This window comes from Triticum dicoccoides, chromosome 4B (assembly GCF_002162155.2).
Source record: "Triticum dicoccoides isolate Atlit2015 ecotype Zavitan chromosome 4B, WEW_v2.0, whole genome shotgun sequence".
In the NCBI taxonomy this organism is placed as follows: Eukaryota; Viridiplantae; Streptophyta; class Magnoliopsida; order Poales; family Poaceae; genus Triticum; species Triticum dicoccoides.
In genome coordinates, this window is record NC_041387.1 from 20,765,526 (window position 1) to 20,781,662 (window position 16,137).

The window sequence follows — 16,137 nt, forward strand, 5'->3', positions numbered from 1 at the left end:
CACCAGTTCAATGTATGCCGTAAGTTCTAGCACTAAAGTGACCGTTTACGCCAAGTTCTAGCACCACCAGCATAATTGACTCATATCATAAAGTAGTATCATAGATGATCATATTTATTGTCATGCATGACACAAAGTAGCATATCATTTAACATGATACGGTATCTATCTATATTACTCTAACCCCCTCTCTCGCTCTTCTTTAATTCTCTGTCACATCAGCATGTTTGCTATTCCTGAGTGCATGATACAGGTTAATATACCACCGCTATGGCCAATCTTAGCCATCCCCACCCTCGCCACCAACTAAATCCTCATCTCTACGGGCTGGATCTAACAGGCGTTGGAGACGACCAAGCCATCCTATATATAGGATAAAGTAAATTTTACACATGAATTGATATGTTGCTGGTGTGCCGACCGTGCGTGTCCAAAACAGATTAATTACAAAAAAGCTAACCGATGATCGTTAATTATGGGCGTTTTTGCAGCGACTCCCCATCCTCTGCCGGTTACGTTTGCGCGAACATCTTGGCGCAGGATTGGTTCCACGCCAGTTTTTAAAAGCAGTTAGCTGTGTGATAAAGCATGTACAATAGTTGATAAGATAATCTTATGTAAAGTCTTGCATGTAATTTGGAGATGACAAAAAAATATGTCTACAATAAATCATCTTTTAACATTATCTTAAATAATTAGCTATTCCTAAAAACATGGTGAGACATATTGTTCTAAGAGATAATCTCTTAAATAAGAGAAGACAAGTCTTTTCATATTTCGGGAGTGGGAGTGGCGGTTGCTGTGGCAGTGGCGGCAGTGGGAGTGGAAGGGGCGGTGGCGGCAGCTGCCATGGCGAGGATGGTCTTGCTCAGGGCGGACTCAAAGGCCAAGAGCTTGTCCTTGGGCGTCTTGGGAACAGTGATGCCGTAGATCTTCTTGATGCTGGACACGAGGTCGGGGACGAATTTATAGCCCTCGTATGCACCGCCTGTAGTTTCCTTGATGGCCTTGTTGAAGGCGGACTTGAAGACGGCGAACTTGTCCTTGAGCGGGGCAGCGTCGGCGGCGGCGGCTGCAGTCCTAAAGGCAGCGTCGATCTGGTCGATGGCCTTCAGCTCATCGGCAGGGATCGCCCCCTTGACTTCCTCGCCGGCGGGCTTGACGGCGTGGACCTCGAGGATGCCGGCGATGATGCGGAGCGACTCGCTTAGGATGGCCACGAAGGCTTCGTACTTGGCCTCCGGGGTAGCGCCCTTGGCGAAGTGGTAGGCTGACAATTGAGCAAAGGCGATCCTGGTGGTGAAAGTGGCTTGGAAGTTGAACGTGCCGGTGATCCCTCCGATAGACCAGCCAAAGTTCAGGCTGAAGGTGGCCTGGAATGTCTTGTACTTGTCCGCTGGAGCGACCACGGCTGCGGCCGCCACAGCCGCCTTGAAGGCGATATTGGCCTTCTCAATTAGCTGCTGCTCCTCGGTCGTGGCCTTTGGTTGTGCCCCGGCCAGGGCATTGCTGGTTTCGACAGCGTACGACATGGCTGGCCCCGCCACGAGGGCGACAGCCACAAAGAGCGCCACTGTCCACTGATGCACTGCCATTGTTGCTACTCTCGTCTTGCGTTGGTTGGATTGTACAGTGCGTAGGAAGAGAGATTGTGGTGTGGTGTGGTGTGAGGACGAGGGAAGCAAATTAGCAGTACGGTGAGAGGCCAGGAGGGATTACCGCGCCCAAATTAGAAATCTCCTCCTCTCCTCTCTTTTTTTAGCCAAACTAATTATCCATCCATGTGAGGTCTTCATCCCACAAACCAATCAATTAGATTGCTAACTACTGTTTGATCTCATGGGTAACATATATACCTATATATATTACTAATAAAGCAATCTGATATTTTTGGTTTCGTCTCACTTTGATGATTTCTTGGGGGCCGCCTAGGAATGAACGAAAAGGCAACGAGCGTTTTAGTCTGTTCGCTGGAATGCTATGCCTGCAAGCCTACGTCCAAATCAAATTTACTGTCGGGCCACATAGCTGCACCTCTGGACCTTCTCAACATCCAATCTCGTGCTCGTGTCGACTTGCATTGAAAGAACACAACCGTATACAACTCAGAAAACGAATCCCTGACGAAAAGTTATATACATAGGCTATAATCCTCTCGAAGCGGAAGAAGCCCCATGACACAGGCCGAAGCGGCTAGCGGGCCTCGCTCCGTAGGGGGCGCATCCTTGAGACTGTCGACTCTAGGCCAGCTGAGAGCGAGTTCGAAGCGGACGACCCTCCTGCTGCTTGGTTTACGTGTAGTCAACCGAACCCGAGAAGCAGACAAGGGCGAATGTCATGGTACAGATCTTAGCGTGCTCTACGCTGCCGCCGAACGGCGTTCATATGGACGATACACCCGGGGTCCGATGACGCTGCCGTGATGGGACCTGGGAGATGAAGTAGCAGGGGTCGTTTGGCCATGTGCAGAAGCGAGAGCGCCAAGAGAAGATCACAGGAGGAGGAGTTTCCTGGCAGCCGGGAGGAGCACTCGTGGCCTCCGCCCTGATGCGGTAGGGCATGTCCTAGGCAGTAGGGAGCAAGGCGTCGGTGGCGACATGCGACAACTACACATCACACACGAGTCTCGGTGTCTAAGGGGAACTCCAGCATGCCACGCCGACCCAAAGTTTGCACGCGTGTCTGTTTGACTCGAAACGGACACAATTCAACGTGCTGATCAAAACGGACGAGTGTTTGCTTTTTGTCCACACGCAACCCATTTCAGGCCCAAATTTGAACCGGATTTGCATCGGGGCAGACACAGAGCGGACGCGCGCGACGCCCACCCTCGTCCTCCCCTTGGCCCGCCAATCGGTGGCACATTGGCCATTTCCCGCCCCTCTCCCATCGACACCAACACACACGGCCACCACCCCGCGCCGCCGTCCCTAGTTCCGGTGGGTTGGACGTTGCCCAGGCCGCCGCCCGCGCCCACAACCCCCTCCTCCTAAGCAGCACGCCTCACCCTACAGCCGCTCTTGTCGTCGTCGTAGCACCCCGATGACCACGACACCCCCTCGCCTCTGCCACCGCTGACAACACTCCAAGCTCGGCGTCCTCGCTCGCCGGTTGCCGCCATGGTCGTCTTCACGCTGACAGGCCTGCTTCCTGGTCTGGGAGAGATGTAGGGTTCTCCACGCTGACATGCCTGCTTCCTGGTCTGGGAGAGATGCAGTGTTCTTCGATGGCTGGCTTCTACCTCCACGCCCATAAGGTGTTGGGCGTTTGGCCCGCAAGGTACAAATGGATAGTGGCGATGAGTACTTTTCAAACAACTTCATTCGCTATTTGAATGATTCGTTGTCCGACGATGAGGATATTATGGTTGCTACTTTTGGTCGTCCATGACCACATTAGTGAAGGAAATATGCCCTAGAGGCAATAATAAAGTTATTATTTATTTCCTTATAATCATGATAAATGTTTATTATTCATGCTAGAATTGTATTAACCGGAAACATAATACATGTGTGAATACATAGACAAACAAAGTGTCACTAGTATGCCTCTACTTGACTAGCTCGTTAATCAAAGATGCTTATGTTTCCTAACCATGGACAAAGAGTTGTTATTTGATTAACGAGGTCACATCATTAGTTGAATGATCTGATTGACATGACCCATTTCATTAGCTTAGCACCCGATCGTTTAGTATGTTGCTATTGCTTTCTTCATGACTTATACATGTTCCTATGACTATGAGATTATGCAACTCCCGTTTGCCGGAGGAACACTTTGGGTGCTACCAAACGTCACAACGTAACTGGGTGATTATAAAGGAGCATTACAGGTGTCTCCAAAGGTAGATGTTGGGTTGGCGTATTTCGAGATTAGGATTTGTCACTTCGATTGTCGGAGAGGTATCTCTGGGCCCTCTCGGTAATGCACATCACATAAGCCTTGCAAGCACTGCAACTAATATGTTAGTTGTGAGATGATGTATTACGGAACGAGTAAAGAGACTTTGCCGGTAACGAGATTGAACTAGGTATTGGATACCGACGATCGAATCTCGGGCAAGTAACATACCGATGACAAAGGGAACAACGTATGTTGTTATGCGGTCTGACCGATAAAGATCTTCGTAGAATATGTAGGAGCCAATATGGGCATCCAGGTCCCGCTATTGGTTATTGACCGGAGACATGTCTTGGTCATGTCTACATTGTTCTCGAACCCGTAGGGTCCGCACGCTTAAGGTTACGATGACAGTTATATTATGAGTTTATGCATTTTGATGTACCGAAGGTTGTTCGGAGTCCCGGATGTGATCGCGTACATGACGAGGAGTCTCGAAATGGTCGAGACGTAAAGATTGATATATTGGAAGCCTATATTTGGATATCGGAAGTGTTTCTGGTGAAATCGGGATTTTACCGGAATACCGGGAGGGTTACCGGAACCCCCCGGGAGCTAAATGGGCCATAGTGGGCCTTAGTGGAAAAGAGAAGGGGCTGCCCTAGATGGGCTGCGCCCCCCCCCCCCTTCCCCTAGTCCTATTAGGACTAGGAGAGGTGGCCGGCCCCCTCCTCCTCTTTTCCCCTCCGAGGAATCCTAGTTGGACTAGGATTGGAGGGGGAATCCTACTCCCAGAGGGAGTAGGACTCTCCTGCGCCTCCCCCCTTTGGCCGGCCAGCCTCCCCTCCTCTCCTCCTTTATATACGGAGGCAGGGGCACCTCTAAACACACAAGTTGATCCACGTGATCTATTCCTTAGCCGTGTGCGGTGCCCCCTGCCACCATATACCTCGATAATACTGTAGCGGAGTTTAGACGAAGCCCTGCTGCTGTAGTTCATCAAGATCGTCACCACGCCGTCGTGCTGAAGGAACTCTTCCCCGACACTTTGCTGGATCGGAGTCCGGGGATCGTCATCGAGCTGAACGTGTGCTCGAACTCGGAGGTGCCGTAGTTTCGGTGCTTGATCGGTTGGATCGTGAAGACGTACGACTACTTCCTCTACGTCGTGTCATTGCTTCCGCAGTCGGTCTGTGTTGGGTACGTAGACAACACTCTCCCCTCGTTGCTATACATCACATGATCTTGCGTGTGCGTAGGAAATTTTTTGAAATTACTACGAAACCCTACAGTGGCATTCGAGCCTAGGTTATTTATGTTGATGTTATATGCATGAGTAGAACACAAGTGAGTTGTGGACGATACAAGTCATACTGCCTACCAGCATGTCATACTTTGGTTCGGCGGTATTGTTGGACGAGACGACCCGGACCAACCTTACGCGTACGCTTACGCGAGACCGGTTCCCTCGACGTGCTTTGCACATAGATGGCTTGCGGGCGACTGTCTCTCCAACTTTAGTTGAACCGAGTATGGCTACGCCCGGTCCTTGAGAAGGTTAAAACGGAGTCTATTTGACAAACTATCGTTGTGGTTTTGATGCGTAGGTGAAATTGGTTCTTACTTAAGCCCGTAGCAGCCACGTAAAACATGCAACAACAAAGTAGAGGACGTCTAACTTGTTTTTGCAGGTCATGTTATGATGTGATATGGTCAAGGCATGATGCTGAATTTTATTGTATGAGATGATCATGTTTTGTAACCGAGTTATCGGCAACTGGCAGGAGCCATATGGTTGTCGCTTTATTGTATGCAATGCAATCGCGATGTAATGCTTTACTTTATTACTAAACGGTTGTGATAGTCGTGGAAGCATAAGATTGGCGAGACGACAACGATGCTACGATGGAGATCAAGGTGTCGCGCCGGTGACGATGGTGATCATGACGGTGCTTCGGAGATGGAGATCACAAGCACAAGATGATGATGGCCATATCATATCACTTATATTGATTGCATGTGATGTTTATCTTTTTATGCATCTTATCTTGCTTTGATTGACGGTAGCATTATAAGATGATCTCTCACTAAATTATCAAGAAGTGTTCTCCCTGAGTATGCACCGTTGCCAAAGTTCGTCGTGCCCAGACACCACGTGATGATCGGGTGTGATAAGCTCTACGTCCATCTACAACGGGTGCAAGCCAGTTTTGCACACGCAGAATACTCAGGTTAAACTTGACGAGCCTAGCATATGCAAATATGGCCTCGGAACACGGAGACCGAAAGGTCGAGCATGAATCATATAGTAGATATGATCAACATAATGATGTTCACCATTGAAAACTACTCCATCTCACGTGATGATCGGTCATGGTTTAGTTGATTTGGATCACGTAATCACTTAGAGGATTAGAGGGATGTCTATCTAAGTGGGAGTTCTTAAATATGATTAACTGAACTTAAATTTATCATGAACTTAGTACCTGATAGTATCTTGCTTGTTTATGTTGATTGTAGATAGATGGCTCGTGTTGTTGTTCCGTTGAATTTTAATGCGTTCCTTGAGAAAGCAAAGTTGAAAGATGATGGTAGCAATTACACGGACTGGGTCCGTAACTTGAGGATTATCCTCATTGCTGCTCAGAAGAATTACGTCCTGGAAGCACCGCTGGGTGCCAGGCCTGCTGCTGGAGCAACACCAGATGTTATGAACGTCTGGCAGAGCAAAGCTGATGACTACTCGATAGTTCAGTGTGCCATGCTTTACGGCTTAGAATCGGGACTTCAACGACGTTTTGAACGTCATGGAGCATATGAGATGTTCCAGGAGTTGAAGTTAATATTTCAAGCAAATGCTCGGATTGAGAGATATGAAGTCTCCAATAAGTTCTATAGCTGCAAGATGGAGGAGAACAGTTCTGTCAGTGAGCATATACTCAAAATGTCTGGGTATAATAATCACTTGATTCAATTGGGAGTTAATCTTCCGGATGATTGCGTCATTGACAGAATTCTCCAATCACTGCCACCAAGCTACAAGAGCTTTGTGATGAACTATAATATGCAAGGGATGAACAAGACTATTCCCGAGCTCTTCGCAATGCTGAAAGCTGCGGAGGTAGAAATCAAGAAGAAGCATCAAGTGTTGATGGTTAACAAGACCACTAGTTTCAAGAAAAAGGGCAAAGGAAAGAAGAAAGGGAACTTCAAGAAGAACGGCAAGCAAGTTGCTGCTCAAGAGAAGAAACCCAAGTCTGGACCTAAGCCTGAAACTGAGTGCTTCTACTCCAAGCAGACTGGTCACTGGAAACGGAACTGCCCCAAGTATTTGGCGGATAAGAAGGATGGCAAGGTGAACAAAGGTATATGTGATATACATGTTATTGATGTGTACCTTACTAGAGCTCGCAGTAGCACCTGGGTATTTGATACTGGTTCTGTTGCTAATATTTGCAACTCGAAACAGGGACTACAGAATAAGCGGGCACTGGCAAAGGACGAGGTGACGATGCACGTGGGAAATGGTTCCAAAGTTGATGTGATCGCGGTCGGCGCGCTACCTCTACATCTACCTTCGGGATTAATATTAGACCTAAATAATTGTTATTTGGTGCCAGCGTTGAGCATGAACATTATATCTGGATCTTGTTTAATGCGAGACGGTTATTCATTTAAATCAGAGAATAATGGTTGTTCTATTTATATGAGTAATATCTTTTATGGTCATGCACCCTTGAAGAGTGGTCTATTCTTATTGAATCTCGAGAGTAGTAATACACATATTCATAATGTTGAAGCCAAAAGATGCAGAGTTGATAATGAAAGTGCAACTTATTTGTGGCACTGTCGTTTAGGTCATATCGGTATAAAGCGCATGAAGAAACTCCATACTGATGGACTTTTGGAACCACTTGATTATGAATCACTTGGTACTTGCGAACCGTGCCTCATGGGCAAGATGACTAAAACACCGTTCTCCGGTACTATGGAGAGAGCAACAGATTTGTTGGAAATCATACATACCGATGTATGTGGTCCGATGAATATTGAGGCTCGTGGCGGATATCGTTATTTTCTCACCTTCACAGATGATTTAAGCAGATATGGGTATATCTACTTAATGAAACATAAGTCTAAAACATTTGAAAATTTCAAAGAATTTCAGAGTGAAGTTGAAAATCATCGTAACAAGAAAATAAAGTTTCTATGATCTGATCGTGGAGGAGAATATTTGAGTTACGAGTTTGGTGTACATTTGAAAAACTGTGGAATAGTTTCGCAACTCACGCCACCCGGAACACCACAGCGTAATGGTGTGTCCGAACGTCGTAATCGTACTTTACTAGATATGGTGCGATCTATGATGTCTCTTACTGATTTACCGCTATCATTTTGGGGATATGCTTTAGAGACGGCCGTATTCACGTTAAATAGGGCACCATCAAAATCCGTTGAGACGACGCCTTATGAACTGTGGTTTGGCAAGAAACCAAAGTTGTCGTTTCTTAAAGTTTGGGGCTGCGATGCTTATGTGAAAAACCTTCAACCTGATAAGCTCGAACCCAAATCGGAGAAATGTGTCTTCATAGGATACCCAAAGGAGACTATTGGGTACACCTTCTATCACAGATCCGAAGGCAAGACATTCGTTGCTAAGAATGGATCCTTTCTAGAGAAGGAGTTTCTCTCGAAAGAAGTGAGTGGGAGGAAAGTAGAACTTGACGAGGTAACTGTACCTGCTCCCTTACTGGAAAGTAGTTCATCACAGAAAACTGTTTCAGTGACACCTACACCAGTTAGTGAGGAAGCCAATGATAATGATCATGAAACTTCAGATCAAGATACTGCTGAACCTCGTAGATCAACCAGAGTAAGATCCGCACCAGAATGGTACGGTAATCCTATTCTGGAAGTCATGATACTAGATCATGATGAACCTACGAACTATGAAGAAGCGATGGTGAGCCCAGATTCCGCAAAGTGGCTTGAAGCCATGAAATCTGAGATGGGATCCATGTATGAGAACAAAGTATGGACTTTGGTTGACTTGCCCGATGATCGGCAAGCAATTGAAAATAAATGGATTTTTAAGAAGAAGACTGACGCTGATGGTAATGTTACTGTCTACAAAGCTCGACTTGTCGCAAAAGGTTTTCGGCAAGTTCAAGGGATTGACTACGATGAGACCTTCTCACTCGTAGCGATGCTTAAGTCTGTCCGAATCATGTTAGCAATTGCCGCATTTTATGATTATGAAATTTGGCAGATGGATGTCAAAACTGCATTCCTGAATGGATTTCTGGAAGAAGAGTTGTATATGATGCAACTGGAAGGTTTTGTCGATCCAAAGGGAGCTAACAAAGTGTGCAAGCTCCAGTGATCCATTTATGGACTGGTGCAAGCCTCTCGGAGTTGGAATAAACGTTTTGATAGTGTGATCAAAGCATTTGGTTTTATACAGACTTTCGGAGAAGCCTGTATTTACAAGAAAGTGAGTGGGAGCTCTGTAGCATTTCTGATATTATATGTGGATGACATATTGCTGATTGGAAATGATATAGAATTTCTAGATAGCATAAAGGGATACTTGAATAAAAGTTTTTCAATGAAAGACCTCGGTGAAGCTGCTTACATATTAGGCATTAAGATCTATAGAGATAGATCAAGACGCTTAATTGGACTTTCACAAAGCACATACCTTGACAAGATTTTGAAGAAATTCAAAATGGATCAAGCAAAGAAAGGATTCTTGCCTGTATTACAAGGTGTGAAGTTGAGTAAGACTCAATGCCCGACCACTGCAGAAGATAGAGAGAATATGAAAGATGTTCCCTATGCATCAGCCATAGGCTCTATCATGTATGCAATGCTGTGTACCAGACCTGATGTGTGCCTTGCTATAAGTTTAGCAAGGAGGTACCAAAGTAATCCAGGAGTGGATCACTGGACAGCGGTCAAGAACATCCTGAAATACCTGAAAAGGACTAAGGATATGTTTCTCGTATATGGAGGTGACAAAGAGCTCACCGTAAAAGGTTACGTTGATGCAAGCTTTGATACTGATCCGGACGATTCTAAATCGCAAACCGGATACGTGTTTACATTAAACGGTGGAGCTGTCAGTTGGTGCAGTTCTAAACAAAGCGTCGTAGCGGGATCTACATGTGAAGCGGAGTACATAGCTGCTTCGGAAGCAGCGAACGAAGGAGTCTGGATGAAGGAGTTCATATCCGATCTAGGTGTCATACCTAATGCATCGGGTCCAATGAAAATCTTTTGTGACAATACTGGTGCAATTGCCTTGGCAAAGGAATCCAGATTTCACAAAAGGACCAAACACATCAAGAGACGCTTCAACTCCATCCGGGATCTAGTCCAGGTGGGAGACATAGAGATTTGCAAGATACATGCGGATCTGAATGTTGCAGACCCGTTGACTAAGCCTCTTCCACGAGCAAAACATGATCAGCACCAAAGCTCCATGGGTGTTAGAATCATTACAGTGTAATCTAGATTATTGACTCTAGTGAAAGTGGGAGACTGAAGGAAATATGCCCTAGAGGCAATAATAAAGTTATTATTTATTTCCTTATAATCATGATAAATGTTTATTATTCATGCTAGAATTGTATTAACCGGAAACATAATACATGTGTGAATACATAGACAAACAAAGTGTCACTAGTATGCCTCTACTTGACTAGCTCGTTAATCAAAGATGGTTATGTTTCCTAACCATGGACAAAGAGTTGTTATTTGATTAACGAGGTCACATCATTAGTTGAATGATCTGATTGACATGACCCATTTCATTAGCTTAGCACCCGATCGTTTAGTATGTTGCTATTGCTTTCTTCATGACTTATACATGTTCCTATGACTATGAGATTATGCAACTCCCGTTTGCCGGAGGAACACTTTGGGTGCTACCAAACGTCACAACGTAACTGGGTGATTATAAAGGACCATTACAGGTGTCTCCAAAGGTAGATGTTGGGTTGGCGTATTTCGATATTAGGATTTGTCACTCCGATTGTCGGAGAGGTATCTCTGGGCCCTCTCGGTAATGCACATCACATAAGCCTTGCAAGCACTGCAACTAATATGTTAGTTGTGAGATGATGTATTACGGAACGAGTAAAGAGACTTGCCGGTAACGAGATTGAACTAGGTATTGGATACCGACGATCGAATCTCGGGCAAGTAACATACCGATGACAAAGGGAACACCGTATGTTGTTATGCGGTCTGACCGATAAAGATCTTCGTAGAATATGTAGGAGCCAATATGGGCATCCAGGTCCCGCTATTGGTTATTGACCGGAGACATGTCTTGGTCATGTCTACATTGTTCTCGAACCCGTAGGGTCCGCACGCTTAAGGTTACGATGACAGTTATATTATGAGTTTATGCATTTTGATGTACCGAAGGTTGTTCGGAGTCCCGGATGTGATCACGGACATGACGAGGAGTCTCGAAATGGTCGAGACGTAAAGATTGATATATTGGAAGCCTATATTTGGATATCGGAAGTGTTCCGGGTGAAATCGGGATTTTACCGGAATACCGGGAGGGTTACCGGAACCCCCCGGGAGCTAAATGGGCCATAGTGGGCCTTAGTGGAAAAGAGAAGGGGCTGCCCTAGATGGGCTGCGCCCCCCCCCCCTTCCCCTAGTCCTATTAGGACTAGGAGAGGTGGCCGGCCCCCTCCTCCTCTTTTCCCCTCCGAGGAATCCTAGTTGGACTAGGATTGGAGGGGGAATCCTACTCCCAGAGGGAGTAGGACTCTCCTGCGCCTCCCCCCTTTGGCCGGCCAGCCTCCCCTCCTCTCCTCCTTTATATACGAAGGCAGGGGCACCTCTAAACACACAAGTTGATCCAAGTGATCTATTCCTTAGCCGTGTGCGGTGCCCCCTGCCACCATATACCTCGATAATACTATAGCGGAGTTTAGACGAAGCCCTGCTGCTGTAGTTCATCAAGATCGTCACCACGCCGTCGTGCTGACGGAACTCTTCCCCGACACTTTGCTGGATCGGAGTCCGGGGATCGTCATCGAGCTGAACGTGTGCTCGAACTCGTAGGTGCCGTAGTTTCGGTGCTTGATCGGTTGGATCGTGAAGACGTACGACTACTTCCTCTACGTCGTGTCATCGCTTCCGCAGTCGGTCTGCGTTGGGTACGTAGACAACACTCTCCCCTCGTTGCTATACATCACATGATCTTGCGTGTGCGTAGGAAAATTTTTGAAATTACTACGAAACCCATCAATTAGTAGGCAGCGACTGGTGTTTAGGGGCTTGATCCCGGGACATACTCCGACATTGAATCGCAAAAAAGAGAGCGGCGGTTGCCTAATCTGGAAGGACTACTTTGAGTCTGCTGACCCATTCTTCAAACACAACCTATTTCGGGCCACTTCCGGATGGCTAGGCATGTGTTCAATCGTATCCGGGAGGGGGTGTTGGCGTATGATAGCTATTTCAAATGCAAGGAGGATGCCCTGGGGAAGGTTGTCTTCTGCTCTTATCAGAAATGCACTACATCTATTCCGATGCTTGCATACGGAATACTCGGTGATCTTCGTGATGAGTATGTCCGCATATGCGAGTCCACATGCCTAGAATCCATGTAAAGGTTCTGCAAGGCTGTCGTAGCAAGTATGTGGCCCGAAGTACTTAAGAGAACCAACTGTTGGAGATATATCCTGCTTGTTGGCGATCAATGCCGGTATGGGTTTTCTAAGGATGCTTGGTAGCATAGATTGTATGCACTGGGAGTGGAAGAACTGCCCTTCTACTTAGGAGGGGCAGTTTAGGGCCATGAGAAAGCTTGCACTGTCATACCTAAGGACACGGCTTCACAAGATCTCTGGATTTGGCACTTTTTCTTCAGCATGGCCGGCTCTCACAATGACAACAACAAGCTTTAGCGGTCTCTAGTCTTCACAAGGTTTGCAGAAGGCAGCTACCCAAAGGTCAATGTTGAGATCAATGGCCACCACTACAACAAAGTATACTACCTAGCTGATGGTATCTATCCTCAGTGGACTACTCTTGTCAGGGCAATCTCCAACCCCACAGGCTACAGGTGAGAAGAGTTAAAGATTTGCCCAAGAACAAGAGAGTGCTAGAAAGGATGTGGAGCGTCACTACAAGAAATATGTCACGTAGTGACCTTCTGTCAGTGACCCTGAAAGAATTGGTCATAGATCTATGACCATTTCAGACCAATTGGTCAAAAGCTGTTCGGGGGGCTCCAAACCCTAAACCATTGTGACCATTTTGGTCAGAAAGGTTGTAATTTCCTTACATGAAATGGTCACAAAGCAAACAGTGCTAGTCTGCTGCCTTATTTCTAGATGTTAATGACCAATATAGATGGTCATAACCTTGTAGCTTGTGGTGGGTTGTGATGACTAGGCGCCACCTCATCAGTTTTGCCTATGTGTCATGTCCATGTGGCACTTTTTGCCCTAGGTTGTGAAGCAACCTATATTTCTGTTATTCCAAAAATTCCCAAAAAATCTCATAATTGTTTTGGATCATATCTTCATCAAATATGTCAAAAACATTCCTTGCCTAGTTCAAAAATAATTCGAAAATATTCATTTTCCTATTTTGTTCGGAGCAGCACTTTGTGAAGGAAGTACCACTTTGGCATGTCCAAACGGTATCCATTTTCTACAGTGCTTTCCTATGCCCAAATAACCATCCTCCACCAAATGCCAGCTTAATCCATTCATTATTTTGAGCCCAGCTTCAACATTCGTATTTATGTCCAGTGTGGTACTTTGTAAAGCAAGTACCACCTAGGTTCCTCCTTTTGAGGTGAAAATTTGTGAAGAAGGTCTTCTTAGTAACTGATCATCCTCAGCCAAAACTCACTCCCATTGGCCATGTGCATTTCCCGTATCGCAAATCGAACACTTGGCTGCTTATTCATGTTTGAGCATAGTTCGGTCTCCTCATGAGAATCTTATGTTATAATTTTCTTCCTAGCACCTACCTGGGGAGTTCCCAACCCACTAGACATGCCTAGGCCTCCCAGAACGCATGGCAACGCCACGGTCACGCGGTGACCACGCGGCGGCATGCGAGCGTATGCGCTCTAGAGTTGGGGCCCTCGGCCACCGTCCAAACCTCGATGTCTCGCCATCAAACCATTTATTTTTGATTAAATAGATACTTATTTACCTAGAAATGATTTTTGGAAAAAATAAAGAGCAAACTATGAGGCACCTGCAGTTCAAATTTGACCCGCTTCCAGCTGAATCGACGGGAATTTGTCTTTTTCAACAGAGGTGGATCAAAACTTTTGACACCCAACCATTTTGTCAATTGTGCATTATATATGGCTTAGTATTTTCTAAAATTGATTAGGTCCAATTTTGCAACAAATATATGGTAGGTCCTTCACAAAAAAACTCATTTGGGGCACTCGAAAAAATGGAAAATGAATTTTTCGTCCAAAGAAAATGAAAAGTTCCTTAGGCAACATTGTTTTTCATTCCAAGATGCACCCTTGTGCACGATATGAGGTCATTTGAACAAACTATGCCATGAATGTGGCCATAAGATTGTTCATTTGGCTTGAAAGCCATGAATCTTCACGCATGATAGCTCATTTCTGAGAACACTTTTTTAAATTAATTACCGTATTACAAGTTTATTATTTTTCCTGAAAACTTGGTCACATATAATGACACAATGCGAAGGTTTTCCAATTTTTTGATTTTTTTTGAATTTTTTATGCCCGTTTCAAAATGCGGTCAAAACGGCGGGCTTGACCATTCCTAGCTAGTGGTTGAATCTTGGAAAACTTTTGGTGTTTCTATGATAAAATAGATACTTATGTACCTATAAATGATTTTTGGAAAAAATAAGTAGCAAACTATGAGGCAGCTGCAGTTCAAATTTGACCCGTTTCCAGCTGAATCGGCGGCAATTTGTCTTTTTCACCAGAGGTGGATCAAAACTTTTGACACCCAACCATTTTATCAATTGTGCATTAAACATGGCCTAGTATTTTATAAAATTGATTTGTTCCATTTTTGCAACAATTATTTGGTAGTTCCTTCACAAAAAAAACCTCATTTCGGGCACTCGAAAAATGGAAAATGAATTTTCCGTGCAAAGAAAATGAAAACTTCCTTAGGCAACATTGTTTGGAATTCCAAGATGCACCCTTGTGCACAATATGAGATAATTTGAACAAACTATGCCATGAATGTGGCCATAAGATTGATCATTTGGCTTGAAAGCCATGAATCTTCACGCATGATAGCTCATTTCTGAGAACACTTTTTTAAAATAATTATCGTATTACAAGTTTATTATTTTTCCTGGAAACTTGGTCACATATAATGACACAATGCGAAGGTTTTCCAATTTTTTGATTTTTTTGAATTTTTATGCCCGTTTCAAAATGCGATCAAAACGGCGGGCTTGACCTTTCCTAGCTAGTGGTTGAATCTTGGAAAACTTTTGGTGTTTCTATGATAAAATAGATACTTATGTACCTATAAATGATTTTTGGAAAAAATAAATAGCAAACTATGAGGCAGCTGCAGTTCAAATTTGACCCGTTTCCAGCTGAATCGGCAGCAATTTGTCTTTTTCACCAGAGGTGGATCAAAACTTTTGACACCCAACCATTTTGTCAATTGTGCATTAAACATGGCCTAGTATTTTATAAAATTGATTTGTTCCATTTTTGCAACAATTATTTGGTAGTTCCTTCACAAAAAAACCTCATTTCGGGCACTCGAAAAATGTAAAATGAATTTTCCGTGCAAAGAAAATGAAAACTTCCTTAGGCAACATTGTTTGGAATTCCAAGATGCCCCATTGTGCACAATATGAGATAATTTGAACAAACTATGCCATGAATGTGGCCATAAGATTGATCATTTGGCTTGAAAGCCATGAATCTTCACGCATGATAGCTCATTTCTGAAAACACTTTTTTAAAATAATTATCATATTACAAGTTTATTATTTTTCCTGGAAATTTGGTCACATATACTGACACAATGCGAAGGTTTTCCAATTTTTTTGTTTTTTTTGAATTTTTTATGCCCGTTTCAAAATGCGGTCAAAACGGCGGGCTTGACCGTTTCTAGCTAGTGGTTGAATCTTGGAAAACTTTTGGTGTTTCTATGATAAAATAGATACTTATGTACCTATAAATGATTTTTGGAAAAAATAAATAGCAAACTATGAGGCAGCTGCAGTTCAAATTTGACCCGTTTTCAGCTGAAACGGCCGCAATTTGTCTTTTTCACCAGAGGT

At 44.7% G+C, this 16,137-nt stretch overlaps 1 protein-coding gene across 1 annotated transcript; it reads right to left on the reverse strand.

The window, feature by feature from the left end:
* Nucleotides 1-710: 710 nt before the first annotated feature.
* LOC119293236 (pollen allergen KBG 41-like) lies at nucleotides 711-1,595 on the reverse strand. Its single transcript, XM_037571773.1, has one exon. The coding sequence runs from the start codon at nucleotides 1,593-1,595 to the stop codon at nucleotides 771-773; it is 825 nt and encodes a 274-aa protein (XP_037427670.1). The 3' UTR covers nucleotides 711-770.
* Between the last annotated feature and the right edge of the window lie 14,542 nt (nucleotides 1,596-16,137).